The sequence below is a fragment of the Ostrea edulis genome, chromosome 6 (genome assembly GCF_947568905.1).
Source record: "Ostrea edulis chromosome 6, xbOstEdul1.1, whole genome shotgun sequence".
In the NCBI taxonomy this organism is placed as follows: domain Eukaryota; kingdom Metazoa; phylum Mollusca; class Bivalvia; order Ostreida; family Ostreidae; genus Ostrea; species Ostrea edulis.
Window position 1 is genome coordinate 66,346,490 of NC_079169.1, and position 20,333 is coordinate 66,366,822.

Here is a 20,333-nt window from a genome sequence, read left to right on the forward strand (position 1 = left end):
AAGAGATATCTCTTATACTTTGAGAGATATCTCTCTAGGAATTCTTAGAGAGATATCTCTTTAAGTGAAGGAGATATCTCTCAAAGTAAAAGAGATATTTCTCAAAGTAAAAGATATCTCTCAAAGTAAAAGAGATATCTCTTTAAGTGAAAGAAATATATCTCTAATTGAAAGAGGTATATCTCTAATTGAAAGAGATATCTCTTAAAGTATGATAGATATCTCTCAAAGTGAAAGAGATATCTCTCAAAGTGAAAGAGATAGCTCTCTAAGTGTAAGCGATATCTCTAAAAGTAAAAGAGATATCTCTCTAAGTGAAAGAGATATCTCTCTAAGTGAAAGATATCTCTATTTTAGAGAGATATCTCTTAAAATTAAGAGATTTCTCTCATTTTAAAGAGATATATCTTTAAAATAAGACATCTCTTTAATCTAAAGAGATATTTTATTTTTCGAATAAATAGTAAAAGCTAGGGCTTGGCATAACCATCACTTGTTTATCAGTAGCCTGCCTCGATTTAAAAACTTGGAAAACAGAAAATACACGTATCACCATTCACATGTTCAAAGAAATATAATGCATGTTTCATCTAAATAAACAGTGTACATGTACACGCATTAACAACTAATCTGTTTATTTTCGTGTTTTTATGCGTGGACGAGGTAACAGGAAAAACCCACACTATCGTACGGATTCACAAAGGCTTGGCGACTGGCAAGAGGTCAATAAGTTTATGAGAATGATGTTCTGATATTGTCTAGATTTTGGGAACTTTGACGGATGTCTGCGGTTTTCGGACGATCTGGATCTGAGCCATTTCCTTGTTTTACTTCTTAGATGGTGGTCTACGTCCAGACCCGGGTTTTTCTTCGATTGCTCGTCTACTACCTGGACGCAGGGCATCGTTGTCCAATCCCATTGCTTTGTTTGGAACGACTTGTCGCTGAAATAGAATGTATAACAATTATGATTAGTCTCAGTGCATTCTCTCTAGATATTTTATTTAGTTTCATAAAAACTAATGCGTCCAATGACTTCTGGGGTTTTTAAAATCATTTACGGTCCTAGGTCCCAAATTATATATGTCTAGCCCCCCGGAGTGTTAGCTGTGGTCTTACCCTCTCATTGTACCGTCTTTCATAGTAAGCCATGTCCTCTTCCCCTGGGCGTCGCATTTGAGACACGCGCTCTGTGATGTCATCAAACATTTCATCATCAGGATTTGTTAAACCTGTCGAAAAGTTCATTACATGTAATACTTAATACTGTACTACGGATTGTGAACTGGTTTGATTTTACCTCATTCATGAAATATACTGCCTATGAATACTTAATCTTATATATTAAAACGATGCAATTTGAAGACATTATTGTATTTAACCTGTTCGTCGGGACATTCTGATATTTACATTTCTAAAGTTGCCTTTGATATCTTGACAATTTGTAATGAGGGCTATTTCCTCGTGAATGCGTGTGAACAATGCGCGTATGAATCTTGAAAGATATTGTACGTCTACTTTAGCGGAATGAAAGTAGAATGCAAATATAAGAAATGAATTTCATTTTTGAAAATACCTGAGAGTATAAATTGCAACGTTTCACGCCAATCTAATTAAAATCAAATGTTAGATCTGCCATTGGTTGACATAAGTTACCATTGGCAATGGTACCAATGTTTGCCAATAAAATTTACCAATGGTAAACATTTCTGCAGATAACCTAGAGTTCTGTTAGCGTTGGTAACTTTATTTATGACGTAATCAAAAATGGCGGGCATTGCGTACACATAGCATAGGACACGCAAACCGTTTGACTCCCCACTCAATGTTCTCGTATAACACTGTACACACTGAAAGAAATCGATCTTGTATCGCATTTTCCTCCCTTATAAAAACTAAAGACAATTTCCGACATATTGCTTCAAACATACCCCTGCATAGACGGAAATGGGTTTTAAAAACATCAAGTGTAAGTGATATGGTATAGCAATCTCCCAGTCTAATCATTTTATCAGATGATCTATACTCATGATGTTTTACAAGAGAGAAAATCTAATTAAAATCAGATCCTAGGATACGCTCACAATCGCTGTAATGGTATACGGCGCGGACCTAAGTAGTCTGATTTTAATACGCCAGTTTCGATATTAGAACTCTCCTGTGTAGGAGGTGCATTTAGTGGAACTTTGAATGCTTAGGTGGGACAAAGTGGTACTATAGTCAGTGAGAACGACGATAAAATGTATAAAAACCGACTTCTTTTTAAATACTTGATGTAGGAAATATAAAATACTATGAAAAGAAATGTTTTACTAGAGTGGAAATATAAATACAATGCTATATATCCAAGCAATGTCCTGGATATGATAGGTAGGGGCAACAAAATAACGTGATATAATAAGAATTCTAAGTATTTTAAATTACTAATTATTTGAATACTTGTCATTTACTTAGTTTGTGTATCAGTCGAAATTGGGGGATGAAACTGTGTATGATAAACTTGCTGAACAGATTCACTTATGCAGTGATGAATATCTGTCCCACTCCCGCGTGTAAATAAGTTGTTTTGCACCTTACTAAGTACGAGAGTTCTCCAAACGGAAATAACTCGGACGTATCTCGAAATTGGCGTATTAGATTGCAAGAGAAAATACATCTTCATTAGACAAAGGGTTTTTGGTCCAACCCGCTTCGCATTTATTGGTCAAAAACTCTTGGCTAGCGAAGATGGAGAAAATAATCTGTAGGAGAAAATAATTAATAGGACTTTAAAATATATTTCTAGACGTATCTTCTTGGTGCAAAATTATTCATAAAGGTGATATGAGCGTATATATTTGACATTTCGTACTAATTGATCAGCTAGTGGTATACCAATGGTACCATTGTTGGATTTCTCACCATTCAGAGTACACAAGGATCCAATGGTACCAATGATTTAAATGTTTACCATTGGCAAATCAGTAATGGTACCATTGGGTTTACTCTGAACGCACCCATTATGTATGCGAGTACGCGAGCGGATCTAAGATCTAGTTTTAATTAGATTACGTTTCACGCCGACATCCTCTTCATGAAGCGTTAACACACCTCATGATGTATGCTTGTGGACGCAGTTCATACCCTCATGAATCTTCAAAATGAAATTCATTTTCTAAATTTAAAAATACTCCCACGTTTATACCTTTCCCCTTTTTTTTCATCTGGTGAGCTTTGATGGCCTGGACATTGGATCTTAAAAATGGATTATCGTTGGACGTGATGGATTGCTCCAAGAAGCCTTTGTTTGGTGCACCTGTCACAAACACATTTATGTTATCACAAGTATCAACAATATCCAAATAGTTTCTAAAGGTACACATTCAAAGCGATTTAGTTTGATACTCTTTAACCGATTGTTAGAAAAGTGACAAAAGATTTTTTTTTTTAATTAACTGTTTCCGATCAGATGATTAACACATGTTGATTTCAATTCATAATATTTTCTCATCATTTTACTTTCCATCAATCTGATTAAAATCAGATCTATAATCCTCTCCTGTAATATTCTTTCGCTACACCAAGACATAATATTATGGGAGCGGATCAAAAATCTGATTTTAATCAGATTGATATTCCACGTGATGAAATACGTCTCTCCACACTAGCGATTCAGACAGCCCACCTTTTCCGCTGGGATCTAGTCGCATGTATCCGTCAGCCAAGGACGAGAAGCCCGTGATCCCTCCCATAGCAGCGTAGGGATTGACCTCCCCTAGGGGGTGACCCCGGGCCTCCCTCTCCTCTCCCGTCTCCACAATCATAGTGTGCTCCTTCACGGGGGCTCCACATCCGCAGCTGAAGGAACTCTTAAATCCCGTGCACTTTGTGCAACCCCCTACAGGTATGGAAAATGTGAAAACATTTTATATATTAATAATAGACGACATATCTTCTGTTAGATATATTTCAGCAAAATTCATTTGAAACTACAGTAAAACACTGTTACAGCGAACCTTCAGGGCCAGCAGAAAACAGTTGGTTATAACCAACTTCATTATACAGTAAAACACTGTTACAGCGAACCTCCAGGGCCAGCAGAAAACAGTTGGTTATAACCAACTTCATTATACAGTAAACACTGTTACAGCGAACCTCCAGGGCCAGCAGAAAACAGATGGTTATAACCAACTTCATTATACAGTAAAACACTGTTACAGCGAACCTCCAGGGCCAGCAGAAAACAGTTGGTTATAACCAACTTCATTATACAGTAAAACACTGTTACAGCGAACCTCCAGGGCCAGCAGAAAACAGTTCGTTGTAACCAAACTTCATTATACAGTAAAACACGGTTATAGCGAACCTCCAGGGCCAGCAGAAAACAGTTCGTTGTAACCAAACTTCATTATACAGTAAAACATGGTTATAGTGAACCTCTAGGGTCAACAAAAACAATTCATTGTAACCAAACTTCATTATACGGTAAAGCACTGTTATACATGTAGTAAACCTCCAGAGTCCAAAAAAAAAAGTTCTTTATAACCAAACTTCATTATATTCAATAATATTTTCGTTATTTTCCTCTTGTAGGGGATTACATATCACTTCAAAATAAGCGTAAAATCGTTATTAAAAGTATGTTCGCTATAAGCGTGTTTTACTGTATCAAAGAAACAGGAGAGTTCCATGAAAAGACATGTTAAGTAGTTTGAGAACAGGAATCTTTTCTAATGAATCAGATTTTTATATAGAATAGATAGAGTATTCCAAAGAACAGGCGTATCTCCAGTATGACATCATGAACTATAGAAAACATCACACAAGGAAAGTACACAATGAATACCTAAGTCCTATTTTTACCTATATTAAATTCTAGGGTGAGACAGACGGACGAAGAATTAAACGACAGACTAAGTAATTACTACACAGGTGACAAAAAACTCTATTTCATTATACAGTTATATTATGTGGATATTGAACATGTTGTAAAGAAATACTATTTAATTAAATTGATTAAAACCGCTGACAGCCCCAGTAAATTAAATAACATTTCTACTAGTAGTATTTGAACAATTCTGAATATAAAGATTTGCATTTACTACCCCTTTTCTGATCTAATGATGTAGAGTTTTGATTTATTATGTCAATAATGCATAAAGCAGTTAGCAATACTTAGAACGATGCATCCGTAAACTTTCTGAAATGTATTTGAGTGGATTATCACATACCCTCCCCCAACAAAACTTGGACTATTTTCTCTAGTCTAACTATCAAGTAACCAGCTGTCCTTGATGTTCTACTGAGTTTTTTCAATTAACATGACATGGTTGTAAATGCGCATATCATCGACCTTTGATGTAGATGTATAAATGAATTTTTGCTATCGTTATTTGGGAAATGACGGTCATTCGTAATGTAGCAAAATTTGCATGACGCGCTTCGTTTAATTTTCCTCCAGTGAATTCGAAATAAAAGACAGCACAGAGTTTTCCACATCTGCTTCGTACTTTATACACTGATTTTGACTATGGATTACTCCGTTTACTGATCAAGATATAGGGCACACAGCGGGTATGACAGGGGATGCTTACTCCTCCTAGGCACCTGGCGCCCACCTTTGGTATATCCGGGTGTATGTGTTTGCCTAACTCTTAATTTTGTATTCCTTATATTATAGGAGTTATAAGATTGATCACTGTTCGTTATCTTCACAATTTCCTACACTGCTAGTGACCGTCGCATCTCCAATAATGATAACAAAACCACACATCATTATTTAGACATGGCACTATTAGGTCCTACATGTTTACTGTAGACTTGACTAGTACATGATTAAGATCATGGGACTTATTATCTGGTAGTGGTAAGGAAAAACAAAAATCACACGTGGACAACATTTCAAACGGTGAGGACTACAGCAACAGAATAAATCAAATAAAAAGGTGAATCCAAAAAGTGCAACAAAAGTAAAAGACGAATTCTAAAATCAGCTCTCTGTAGTAAAACAGAAAATAAAGGTAAAACAGAAAAATAAAAGGTGAGGTCACTCTGTATAAAGGGTACAAACCTCCTGTCTGCGCTAGAAAAAGAATACGGTAAATCGTTATCGCATTTTAAAGCTTCCTATCTAACTAACTTTCCGTTCATTTGAAAAATTCAAAATCTTTACACAACAACAGTCTTACTGCGCTTGCAGAGAAACGGTTCGAACTCGAAATGTTCTTCTGATGTGTGCTTGCACGTGCAGCGGATGGGCTGACTCCCATTCATGGGGATGTAATTGTAGGACACACACTTGCAGCCCTTTTGTCGACATTGAAGGAGAATCGGTCTTTCTGTAGGTATAGCTTCGAAGTCTGTCTTGTGTTGCTTGTATCTGGTGGAAAAAGTTTGGTTTGTTTTACTGTATGTTGAACAGGGTGGGGAATGATATGGATAGAATGAAAGCATATTGGACAAAGGTTTTCTGACAAACCTTTATACATACCTGTGTTTGCAGAAGCACGGGGTTTCAGACAAACTTTTATACATACCTGTGTGTGCAGAAGCACGGGGTTTCGGACAAACCTGTATACATACCTGTGTGTGCTGAAGCACGGTGTTTCGGACAAACCTGTATACATGTACATACCTGTGTGTGCAGAAGCACCGGGTTGCGGACAAACCTTTATACATACCTGTGTTTGCAGAAGCACGGGGTTTCGGACAAACTTTTATACATGCCTGTTTGTGCAGAAGCACGGGGTTTCAGACAAACCTGTATACATGCCTGTGTGTGCAGAAGCACAGGGTTTCAGGCAAACCTTTATACATACCTGTGTGTGCAGAAGCACGGGGTTTCGGACAACCTTTTATACATACCTATGTTTGCAGAAGCACAGGGTTTCGGGTCCAACCAATTTACAGTCCATCCCCGTGGGACTCGTCCAGCAAGTATACAGGCGATTCTTCATTCTCTGTTAACAAAGTCAAGACGGATGATTTAGTATATCTACTTTTCCAATGTATTTGCCTATTGTAATATAGCATTTCCTTATTCATGAACTCGCTGCAGTGGTAAACAATGCGCGTATGAATATAGATAGATATAGCACATCTGTTTTAACGACTAGAAATTCCAAAAGAAATGAAAGCAGAATGTAAGTATAGAAAAAAATTTCATTTTTTTAAAGTACACATTATTCATATCGGCTACCAGTCTTTCATTCTTAGATCGCACTTGTAATCTGCACCATTACTCCAAAATTTTCAAAACGGCGTAAAATATAACCAATATTGTTCGTATATGTTTTCTAATGGAAGGTTGAATGAACGTTAATGGATGGTTTATAATCAGCAAAACATTTTGCCTGTGGCTTTGAATATTCATCAATACTCGTTTTGAACAAAATGAGAAAGTTCAGATTCCCCGAACTCCGTAAACGAATTCGGGGTATAAAATTTTCGGTATGAAGCCTCGTCTTTATATTTATATAGTAGAAAAATTTAACACAATCTGACATTCATGCATGTATACGCCATTTACGAATCTAGCTATTTCTTGTTTATGCAAATGTTTACTTTATCATCCAGATAAAATAATTTTTAATTTTCCCTTCTTGTTATATGGAGGCATTGATATTGTATCATTCTAGTACAGAGACAGAGAGAGGGGGAGCGAGCGAGAGAGAGAGAGAGAGAGAGAGAGAGAGAGAGAGAGAGAGAGAGAGAATTTAGCTGTCTACTGAAGACGGTGAATCATCAGTTAGAGAAAGATTGTTTTATTTAACTGTTTTGTTCCCTACCATGGGGAGGACTTTTTTCTTGTACTCCTCGTACTGATCTGGGGTGAACAACTCTCCGCCATCATCGTCACCAACAATCCTACAAAGTGGATGTAGTTCTCAATTCATTAAGGTGATAGGTACATGTGAACATACATTTATATTTACTTTTGAATTAAAGATTCGGGGTTTACTCAACATGTAGATCTACTGTCTCAAACTTTTAACAGATATGACAACAATATATTCGGGATTGTCCATTCTGGACAGTCATTTTGATCTTTTACATTTAAATGGGACTTAAATCTTATGTACAAGACAGAAAATATCCCAAAACGAATGGGCAATTAAGTCACTAACTGTGTATCCCTCCGCAAGGATGTCAAAACCCAAAACGAACGGGCAAATAACTCTATCCCTCCACAAGAATAATAATATCTTATTTCCAAGCATATGGAAGTTTATATCTTTACAGAGCATAAACCAACAAACACTGGCGATTCAATCAAATATCAGACAGACCGAATTTTCGTTGATTTTTCAAATCTCACTGGTATATTTATAAGTCACATTACGACATGTTATAAAGAAGGGTACATGACATGTATTGGGTCAATTATAATTTCTAAGTTTGGCAAGTATTATAAAACCTGAGAAAACAAAAGCTCTACCGACATAAAAATAAAAGGCACTTATAGTGGAACCCGCAAACTTTGGTATCTAAACTCCCAAGTTAATATTTGTTTTCTTTAGTTTTGAGTTTGGTCCAAACTTCAAGAGACAAATTTGTGACAACTGCCTACGTAGAAAAAACACTTTTCCGTAAACTAATATAAATGGCAACCACTTCGGATTGAACCGGATATTATTTGATTAATGGGTTTAAATACCCATTCAACTTAGTTAGAACATGTCTTACAGTGATGCTTAAAAAAATTAAAAAATAAATAAAAATACAGCATTTAATATGCATATATGAAATAGATAGAGTCAAACATACTAAGAAAATTTTACATGTTTATCTACCATTAATTTGGGCTGTTGCTGATGTTTTTTAATTACTTGACAGTAAAGAAATGGTCTTAAATCTTTATAAATTCAAAATGTAGACGAAAAGCCTGATATTTATAAGAACGAGTATATAACCAGTCCTTCTATGGACTTGATTAAAGTACATGTATATATGTAGTAAGTATATTTTGCTTGCTCTATGGACTTTGCATTGCACTATCCCTTTAAATCTGCAATACAGGGAAAGGGAAATTTTGGGGCTGGACCGGGAATCAGAACAGGGACCCCTGTGTTACTAGTCAGGTGCTCTAACCACTGAGGTACCGTGACCGGTCTATCCGAGACCTCTGTATTTCTAGTGAGGTACTCTAACCACTGAGCTACCGTGACCGGTCTATCCGAGACCCCTGTATTACTAGTGAGGTGCTCTAACCACTGAGCTACCGTGACCGGTCTATCCGAGACCCCTGTATTACTAGTCAGGTGTTCTAACTACTGGGCTACCGTGACCGGTCTATCCGAGACCCCTGTATTACTAGTCAGGTGCTCTAACCACTGAGCTACCGTGACCGGTCTATCCGAGACCCCTGTATTACTAGTCAGGTGCTCTAACCACTGAGCTACCGTGACCGGTCTATCCGAGACCCCTGTATTACTAGTCAGGTGCTCTAACCACTGAGCTACCGTGACCGGTCTATCCGAGACCCCTGTATTACTAGTCAGGTGCTCTAACCACTGAGCTACCGTGACCGGTCTATCCAAGACCCCTGTATTACTAGTCAGGTGATCTAACCACTGAGCTACCGTGACCGGTCTATCCGAGACCCCTGTATTACTAGTCAGGTGCTCTAACCACTGAGCTACCGTGACCGGTCTATCCGAGACCCCTGTATTACTAGTCAGGTGCTCTAACCACTGGGCTACCGTGACCGGTCTATCCGAGACCCCTGTATTACTAGTCAGGTGCTCTAACCACTGAGCTACCGTGACCGGTCTATCCAAGACCCCTGTATTACTAGTCAGGTGCTCTAACTACTGAGCTATCCAGGCCGATATCCCTAAATACTATAAATCATTTAAAATCAACTGACTTATTAAACATGAAGATGGTGTGAATGATTATTATTCTTATAACATTGAAACATGAATTGAGTTATAGATACTAGAAATAAAACTGTACCTAGAATATTCTAAATATTCATCCACCGCCTTTGCATTCGCTCCATCGAACTTGAGTTTAAATTGCTGCTCCGACATTTGTGAGATTCTAGTGGTCCGCCATTGAAGTTGTTTTCACTAGCGACGGATTATTTTCTTATCGATTTTCTCGGCAGTGGGTGTCAGTTTAGATTAAATGTATATAAGCTGTAGCCTTCTGATTTGATAGCTTTAAATCTGTAGCATAAAATTTGAATGCCATCAAGGGCGGATTTTCACAAAGTGGGGGTGGTTGGTGCTGTGACCCAAGTTTGTACCTTTTCAGTCCCAAAAGAAGGTGACACGAAAACACCTAATTGGTAAAAAAGGTAATTTTGAAAAAAAAAGTTTAAATAAGGGGAGAGGGATTGCAATCCCTGTAAAACTCCCAAGATCCGATACTGAGGCTTAATTCAGTTATAGGCAACATTCATCCTACAAAGCAAATTTCATCATTTTTTATTTTAGAAATCATACTTTCATCGCTATTTTTAAAAATAATGTACATATATTTCATTTAGGACATCAGATACAAACTTTTTATAAAATTTGAGAATGGATTGGATACTAAATACATGTATATCTTTATGTAAGTGATATGAATAAATTTCACACTGTCGAATATAATTTTTGGCCAGGATTTCTCAATTATGTTCAAGAAAGTGGGAAAATTTTGTATAGCTTTAAATAGGGATGGGAAATATATCACATCATAGAAAATATATAAGTATGTAATTAATATTTTAGGAATTTAATAGTTGAACTGAAGCTAAAAAATATATATCAACCAATACCTCCGATTTTTTGTTTGTTTGTAGCAATTGATTTTTAAAAATTGGTCTATAATTGACACACAAAAATAGTATTATCTGATTGTCATAAATGTGGTGGACATGATGATCAAGATTAATATACAGGTACTTCTAAGGCAACTCCTTCACGATTTGCAAAAGAATTTCAACATTTTTACATTCATGCAGTGATATAATTCAGGGCCGTAAATTACATGGAGGCGGAGGAGGCAGCTGCCTCCTCCAACTTTTGAGCCAAAAAAAATTAAAATTTAAAGTTCATTAGAATTTATGTTGTTTCCAATAACTAAGAACATGATACCTCCCTTAAAAAGCATTCCAAATCTTTCTTTTAGAATGAGTTAGTCAAGTAACATCTTAGAAAGCCCTAGAATCAAGGATTTTGCACGAAACGTGTTCAGTGTGCACAAAATGTGCTCAGCGTCTGGGGGCCTGGGCGGCCCCCAGACCCCCGCCTAATTTCCTGCCTCCTCCAAATTGAAGGTTAATTTACGGCCCTGTAATTAGAACACACACAAAAATGTTTACTAGCCAAAATTATGTAAAGCGATCGACTTCTTATCTCAAGCGCTCGTCATGTACCATATCGTGCCCTCGACTTATCTCGTTCACTCGAGACATCTAACTCGAGAGCTCGACATATTACCATCGGTTCTGGTGCGCACTCGACTGATAATCTATCATTTAAAGGGAAAGGCAACCCAACAGATTTTTTACATGATAAATGATAGGATTAATCATATGATAAAGATTTGTCATACAATGCTGTTGATATATGGCCTAGATAAGCTTCAGTACTAATTTGAAAACGTCAAAAATTGAAATTCCCGCGATCTATAGAGGCTGCCATGATGTGTAACTCTTTTGTATTCAAGACCACAAAAATCAATAATTTTGACGTCACGCCGTCTGTTCCGGTTTTGATGAGACTCTAAGATCAACCACAGGTGCTTTAGTTCAGGAACCACCCCCCCCCCCCCCTCCGAATAAGCTACATGAGTTGATATAATTATTTTTTTCTTTAAAATATTTCTAATGCATGTCAACAACGTCTTGCATACCCATTAAGTCCAAAATAATTAAAAATAAGCCCTTTTAAAAAATACACTCACTTGTTATTATAACAGAACTTATAATAACCAGTGAGGGGTTTTTTTTAGGGCTTATTTTGAATTACATGTATTTTGGTCTTATGGGTATGCAAGACGTTGACATACCCATCAACTCATGTAGCTTATTCCGAGGGAGGGGGGGGGGGGGAGGGCGTGTCCTGAACACAAGCACCTGTGAGATCATCAAAGATGTACATGTGGTAGATCTTGCGAATAAATAGGTTGATGCCTTACTGGCAAGCAGTTAATTACACTAATGCGAAGGGGATATGTGAAAAAAGGTTATGACCAAGTCATTTAAAAAGAAAAGATTACGTAAATTGTGGATCCATCATTTGCGTAATGACAAGTTGAGGTTCAAGGCATTTGTATGAAGAACGTGTACCGTCTTCCTGGTCTGCGGCTCGACTGAACGTCTTTTTTTCTCAATTTCTTCTTGCGAAAGAACGGGCTCAAATCTATACGGCTCAAAACTTAACTGTTCGTGACTTGTCATGTTTACAGTGCTGCTGATGAAATAAACCGGAATAGACGGTGTGACGTCATAAATTAAACTTCAATGGCCACTCTCCTAGCGGTGGGTAATTTAAAATACATGATAGATTAATATTGATTTAATTGTTAAGCAAGGATTTGTGTTGTTAGAGACTGTCAATTACGATATCACTAAGTAATACTTTATTCATAAAAGCAACTATGTGGTTAGGGTTGCCTTTCCCTTTAATTAATCGTGTTTACGTTTATATAATCATAAGTCATCTATCAATTACTAAATGGTATTTGTCTGCACGTGGGATTAAAACAATAGATCGGGTAGTAAATCAACAGCATATATCATGGTCATGTATGGGATGGTATGCCTCCTAGAATCTATAGAATAGACTTAGTACCGCTAATACTTGGAAACATCACGTGATTATTAACAAACACTATCTTGCTGTATTTATACTAGTGCATCCATCGTACTGCACACTTCATTCCAAATATCAACGATTTCATTTGCCATATTAATTGGATATTATCAAAGAAAAAAAAAGCATGTGGTGTTTTTTATTATTATTATTAAGTTATACACTTTATGGAAATCATACAAACTAATTCGATCGGATTCATAAGATAAAAAGTTTATTTCCTTTTTATTTATTATCCTAGCAGGATAATAAACGCCCTATTTCGAAATATTCATGATCATGTGCTGTCGCATACTGCATTTACATGTAGAAAGTAAGGAATTATGGGGACGTGAAAGCGTGGATGGCCAGCTGGCTGTTGGCGGGAAACAGTCAGACGGAGAACAGAGAATGGAAATGGACGAGTGACGGGGAGTTCATGTTTAACATGAAATTATCTTTAATACGAATACATATGGTGATCGAAATTCTCTTCCTCCGTGATGTTTCTAATAATATTTTTCCCGCGCGCTTGCGCACATCCACCATAGATATTGAACAATCCTTCACAAATACGCAATTAGAAAATCACCGTCTTGACCTTACAGTGAATAGACAAGTAAGTCATTAATAACAATGATTTGTAACACTAACTTATCTTATATACAATCTGACATGCTAGTTTGATGTATTAAGTCCTGCGCTGGAGATGATATCTCGAACGCTCGAGATAGCATGTCGAACACTCGAGAAGAAATATCTCGAGCGCACGAGATGATGATTATGTAGAGCGCACGAGATACTTATGTTGAGCGCACGATATAATTATGCAGAACACACCATTTTATAAACAATCAACCAGAAGAGTACAGTTTAAAATTTTATTAGGTCTTTACAAACCCCTAACATCACTACATATAAACAATTGTGCCATATCATGTTTTGTACATATACACATACTACAACTACAATAACTAATAATTTGGCGTCTTGGGGGCTACTCATTCCTTTCTTAACAATCTTATTATCAATAGCAATATCTGGCTTGATCCTAACATCAAAACTATCCCAAGTAAAAGAGTAAACGACCCTGCCTAGGGTCAATATATACACAGACTGCACTCTGGGTTGATCCCAGGAGTATGCCTGGGGGTGATCCCAGCAGGCATCTACAGTGAACCATACCCGGGGCTGATCCCAGCAGGCATCACAGAACAAGTGAACTATGCCAGGGGCTGATCCCAGCAGGCATCAAAGAAAGTGAACCATGCCCGGGACTGATCCCAGCGGGCATGAAAGAACGAGCGGACCATGCCCGGGGCTGATCCCAGCAGGCATCGAAACGGAACGAGTACTCTGAGCTGAACCCAGGAGCAATATTTAACGTATTCCTGGGACTGATCCCAGCAGGCATAAAACTTCTGTTAGTCTAAGAAAACACTACATACTAGTAAAAATCTACAGTGTATTAAAAAATTAACAAACTACCTATGTATAATAAGTTATATGTGATAATATAAACTGGTATACATGTGTACCGTAATAATAAGCAAAACGAAACATAGATTTGGGGGTAGAATTCCCCTGGAATGAACGCCAAATGAACGAAGGAATGATTGAAGCTCCCGAGTGCACGAGCTGACAAATCGATCGCCCAATATAATTATAGGTAGTAAATATACCATTCTAGATTCACACTCTTTCTTTAGGTTATCATAGAATGACAACTGACTCTGGTCCATCCTTTCACCACTTCAACAAATTTTATTTGGCGATTACAGGTTCGACATCTGTTCTTCGTCCACATTCTTTCTGTCACTGTTGTTTTCTAGCTAGAAAGAAGGGAATATTTAGCTCTTTATTTCAAACCGCTTACTCACGTAAGTTCCTAGTGGACTTCGATTCCACGAACAAAATATAGTTCGTAAGAGTTTTATCGAATAAAAAATTAGGAACAATATCAAAGAGAATATAAGATATAGATATTTAATTGAAAATGTTAAAAAAAGACGAAACATGTGTAAAAATAAAGGTAATTTAGAGCGTAAAGTTAACTGAAATGATGACAAGAAGAGCGGAGTAAACTACATCCGTGGTGTGATTTGGTCACGATCAGCGATGGAGAAACTGGCGTCGGTCTAGCTTACTAAGTTGAAAACGCAATTGTTGATCACAGATTTCGACAGAAATTCAAAGGATCTGAGAGAATTGAGAATTGATGGGTCAAGTTAACGTTAAGCTCTTAGTCAGGTTTTTGGAAAGAAACAACGGTATGTTCATCGTTAGGACTCGCGGTTGTAGCCATGCAGGAGACGATTCAAGACAGTAGGACAGATTTAGACCAAGTGCAGGTAGGTTGCGTCTTTTATTTACCTTCAGTGTGTGTAAAATAAAATAAAAACGAACTGACGGAGTTTTTGTTCACTTGAGATATTTCTGTTGTAGGATTTTAATGAAGACTTGCACCGGTACCCTGACATGAACATGTAAATTTTTCGAGCCTCGAAACCAGCCTCGCTTATGATCATGCCGAGTCATAGCCGTGATGGAAGTTGCCAGGAAACAACAGGCTAACTTATCATCATGAAGTAAATACATGTAGGCTTATAACTCTGCCTACATGTTTTCGTTTCCAATATCATAGAACTTTATTTTATAAATTCGCCATGCAGAAGTTGCAGACGGTATTTAAAACTGTATAAAATGAAACAACAGAACGATATATGTTTAATATTTCTCTTTTATAAATTGATGAAATTCTTGTTTGTTTACAAAATAAACTGCATAAATATCCTGCTGCGTTTATTTCTGTTATGATGTGATTGCAGTGGCGGATCCAGGGGTTACGAAAGTGTGTGTGTGAAAGTCAAGTATTAGCCAAAATGCTTAGCCATTTTGGGTGCCAATCTGGGAATTTTACTCACACTATTTCTATTATTTAAATTTGTGGCGAGAGGGGGGGGGGTCTAAATCGCCCACTGCATTGCATTATAAGCAAGAAGCCAGGTGAAAATACAGGAACTGACTTTTGAAGCGGTGACTGTATTCATACGCAAGAACAAACGGATCACATGACCAAATTCATGTCACACGAAATTGAACATCAATTTCTTTAGTACTGTCATATAGGGAAGTGCATTGGCAAATGTAAATATACAATTTTGTATGTATCTCGCATCTTGATCTATCACAAGCAATCTACACTTATCTTAATGTGGTGTACAAATATACATTCTAAAGCACCTTCGTAGTTTTACATTAGGAATTGATGATACAATGGACCATCTAATACGGTTAACAATTATATACCTTTCTTACTCTCAACAACTGTATTCTGACTAAACATAGGGTTTTAGGTTTCGTATAGCACAAGCAGCTGATTTAATTAAGAAATAATGATCGCGTTTTCATGTATGTCGCAGGATAACCTCCGAGGTCGAGATATGTTGTTTTGACATATAAAAGCCGAGGCGCCATATTTCGATACCAAGGAGTTTGTCCTGCAACATACCCGAAAACAAGATTTCTTATTTTACTACGGCTTCGAAATATACAACCGATTGTTTTCCTATATAGCTACGAATTATGCCATTGTGACAGTTTCCGAAACGGCCTACATTGTTTTTTGCTGACGAAAAAGGCGAGATGGTAGGGGTATTCTAAATCTATTTTGAAAAAAAAACTTCCATGCATGTAGTTTGATATTAACGGATTATATCAATTGCTTTGAATACAGTTCAAGAAAAACTTGTCTGTGCATCGTCAATATTTACATGTGTATCGCTCTAAGAATGCAGAATATTGCGGTTTACACTGAACGACAAATGTTCTTCAGTCATTTATGAATTTGTTTTACAACATATATTGATTGATTTCTATGATTATAAGATTGTATCATCAGTCATCGACTTTACTGTTGCATTAGCAAAAGTCGAAGTACAAGCGAGATGAGTGTCAATTTTTTCGTAATCAGTTAATACGTATGAAGGTATATCGTAGAATCATGACCGCGTCATTCCTTTGATATTTGCAATAACTGTGGTAGAATTTTCCTTATATTTCATAAAGGAAAACCCGAGTGTGATTAGACAATGGAATAGGTGAATATTCGTTCTAATTAAGATCTTCCAATCGTGAGGACTGAAATGATTCATTCGTTCGCCCTTGATGATTTTCATCATGAAGAATTTCATCCATAACAACCGGCCTGGTAACATGCTGGATATTATGGTAATCTCTGCCCCGGATGTTGGCCTCAGGGTAATGGTCTATGTCAGGTCCGGCCACATGCTGGGGGTCAAGGTAATCTCTGCCCCGGATGTTTGCTTCAGAGTAATGGTGAGTTGGGTCTGAAATCAGTTCGACAAGGAGGAGTGAATACATCAAGTAAAAAGTTCAAAATTGTCATGTCCGAAAAGCTTAGCGATCGAGATCCTATTTTAAAGTCATTTTAAAATTCATAAATACGATAGTTAAACGTCGCAGGTCGTTCACTATTCGAATTAGATAAATATCGACTTAAAATAAGATTTCTTTTACCATGAAAGATATACCTCTTCAACTAAGAGAGATATCTGTTATTCATAAATATCGTCATCCAACTGCCCTTTCAAAAGATGAAATTCTTCAAAACCATGCTTCAGTTTTAGACACATTTAATATCCCAGTCATTGGATCGAATGAATATGAATTACCGTACTTATACTGGATTCCTAAACTACATATATAAAAACCCTTACAAAGATACATTGCTTGATCCAGAAAGTACTCTACCAAGCCCCTACCTTTGCTCCTCACGAAAATATTAACAGTTGTGAGGGGAAACGTACTGTGCGACTACATATGCCAGAAATGGTGTTAATCAAATGTGGATTCTAAAGAATTCCAAAGAACTTTTAGTAAACTTGAATTCGCAAAACTTTTCCAAAATCAATAACATCAAAACCTATTATTTTTCAACACTTTACACGGCTATTCCTCACAATAAATTAAAGACTAGACTTTATGACATCATAGACAGTTGCTTCTTCAACAAAAATGGAAAACGGAAATATTCATATCTAGTGATCAGTCATCCAAAAAATACTTTGTTTAAACACCAATTTGATTTCACGCACAAGTACTCTGAAGTTGAAATAAAAGATATGCTTAAGTTCCTCATTGACAATATCTTCGTGATCGTCAGTGATCAGGTCTTCCAACAGTCTGTTGGAATTCCCATGGACACAGATTGTGTTCCTTTGTTAACTGACCTGTTTTTATATTCATATGAAGCAGAATTTATTCAGAAACTTCTACATGAGAAGAAGAAATCTCTTATTGTAGCCTTCAATTCGACATTTACATATATCGACGACGTTTTGTCTATTAACAATAATAACTTTGATTCATATGTCGATTTGATAATTATATCCCTGTGAGCTCAAAATAAAAGACATCACTGAGTCGTCCACTTCTGCTTCATACTTAGATATTTTATTTAAAGTAGACATTAACAGCAATCTGACAACTCAACTCTATGACAAACTATGACAAAAGCTTCTCCATCGTCAACTTCCAATATTTATGTAGCAATATTCCATTATCACCTGCATATGGTGTTTATATCTCTCAGTTGATTCGATACGCAAGAGCTTGTTCTCCGTATGGTCAGTTTTTAAATCGAGGCAAGCTACTGACAAACAAGTTGATGGTACAGGGGTTTCAGTCTCGATTAAAGTAAGCATTTCGCAAATTCTATGGTCGTTATAACGTTCTAGTTCGTCACTACAATCTATCTTTGGGTCACATGCTGTCTGACGTGTTTCATACCGATTGTTAGACAATTATTGGCACACTGATTTTGACTACGGATACCTAATCAGGATATAGGGCTCACGGCGGGTGTGACCGGTCGACAGGGGATGCTTACTCCTCCTAGGCACCTGATCCCACCTCTGGTGTGTCCAGGGGTCCGTGAAAACTGTTTGCTCAATTGCCTATTTTGTATTGCTTATAGGAGTTATGAGATTGATCACTGTTCGTTATCTTCACCTTTCATCAAAACAATATATGAAATACCTCTATACAAATGTTAAGGGATACCTCCTTGACAACTCCTTTTAAAATTCTTTTTAAGATAGAGTTTCTCAACGGGAGAGAGAATCTCGTTTTCAAATAGATAGTAAAACAACGTGCAACTGCAACAGAAATTAGTTTTTAAGTTTTAAAAATCTATAATTGTCTTGAACTTTATTATATCTTTGATTATATACATCGATCTAAATCCCGTTCAAACTGAATATGAATAATTAATGTTTGAAAGTCACCTCTCCGTAGTTTCCAACATTGATAGGAAAATAGGACGAGAAAGAGGAGGGCCAAAAAGCTGGTAGCGCCCACGCCAGCGATGAGAGAAGTCCTGCAAAAATATAAAAGCAAATATCTAACTTTGAATCTCTCAAATGTAAGTATTGTATGACAATGTATGTAGGAATTCCCAGGTTTGTATATCCCTGTAAGAATTGATTCCAAGTGAGATGTAGAAATTGATTCCCAGTGAGAGGTGTGTATATTTATGTATATAGGAATTGATTCCTAGTGAGAGGTGTGTATATTTCTGTATGTAGGAATTGATTCCCAGAGAAAGAGAGTGATGTGTATATTTCTGTATGTAGGAATTGATTCCCAGTGAGAGGTGTGTCTCTTTCTGTGTGTAGGAATTGATTCAGAGAGAGAGAGAGAGAGAGAGAGAGAGAGAGAGAGAGAGAGAGATGTGTATATTTCTGTGTGTAGGAATTGATTCCCAGTGAAAAGTGTGTCTATTTCTGTACATAAGAATTGATTCCCAATGAGAGGGGTGTATATTTCTGTATGTAGGAATTGATTTTCAGTGAGAGATGTGTCTATTTCTATATAAAGGAATTGATTCCCAATTAGAGGGGTGTATATTTCCGTGTGTAGAAATTGATTCCCAGTGAGAGGTGTGTCTATTTAAGTGTGTAGGAATTGATTCCCAGTGAGAGCTGTGTCTATGTCTGTGTGTAGGAATTGATTCCCAGAGAGAGAGAAAGAGAGTGATGTGTATATTTCTGTATGCAGGAATTGATTCCCAGTGAGAGGTGTGTATATTTCTGTACATAGGAATTGATTCCCAGTGAGAGGTGTGTCTATTTTTGTGTCAGGGAATTGATTCCCAGAGAGAGAGAGAGAGAGAGAGAGAGAGAGAGAGAGAATGATTTGTATATTTCTGTATGTAGGAATTGATTCCCAGTGAAAGGTGTGTCTTTTTTTGTGTGTAGGAATTGATTCCCAGAGAAAGAGAGTGACGTGTATATTTCTGTATGTAGGAATTGAGTCCCAGTGAGAGGTGTGTTTATTTCTGTGTGTAGGAATTGATTCCCAGAGAGAGAGAGAGAGAGAGAGAGAGAGAGAGAGAGAGAATTATGTGTATATTTCTGTATGTAGAAATTGATTCTCAGTGAATGGTGTGTCTATTTCTGTGTGTAGGAATTGATTCCCAGAGAAAGAGAGTGATGTGTATCTTTCTGTGTAGGAATTAATTCCTAGTGAGAGGTGTGTTTATTT

General features: G+C 37.0%; 2 protein-coding genes across 3 annotated transcripts in view; both read right to left on the reverse strand.

Moving 5' to 3' along the window:
* Nucleotides 1–551: 551 nt before the first annotated feature.
* Nucleotides 552–10,074, reverse strand: LOC125648162 (protein FAM221A-like). The gene is made up of 8 exons (XM_048875103.1): nucleotides 9,937–10,074; nucleotides 7,767–7,845; nucleotides 6,844–6,938; nucleotides 6,168–6,358; nucleotides 3,665–3,877; nucleotides 3,185–3,295; nucleotides 1,120–1,232; nucleotides 552–944 (listed from the first exon to the last, which is right to left on the reverse strand). Exons 1-8 carry the CDS (start codon nucleotides 10,011–10,013, stop codon nucleotides 828–830), a joined length of 996 nt encoding a protein of 331 aa, XP_048731060.1. The 5' UTR covers nucleotides 10,014–10,074; the 3' UTR covers nucleotides 552–827.
* Nucleotides 10,075–13,634: 3,560 nt separating this feature from the next.
* LOC125646829 (uncharacterized) overlaps nucleotides 13,635–20,333 on the reverse strand; it is a 32,197-nt gene continuing 25,498 nt past the window's right edge. For both annotated transcript variants that reach the window (XM_048873382.2, XM_056140486.1), the window contains 2 exons: nucleotides 19,076–19,167; nucleotides 13,635–17,116 (listed from right to left, as the gene is read on the reverse strand). In XM_048873382.2, the coding sequence (XP_048729339.2) occupies nucleotides 16,881–17,116; nucleotides 19,076–19,167 (328 nt within the window). In that variant the 3' untranslated portion in view covers nucleotides 13,635–16,880. The remainder of the gene's footprint in view (nucleotides 17,117–19,075; nucleotides 19,168–20,333) is intronic.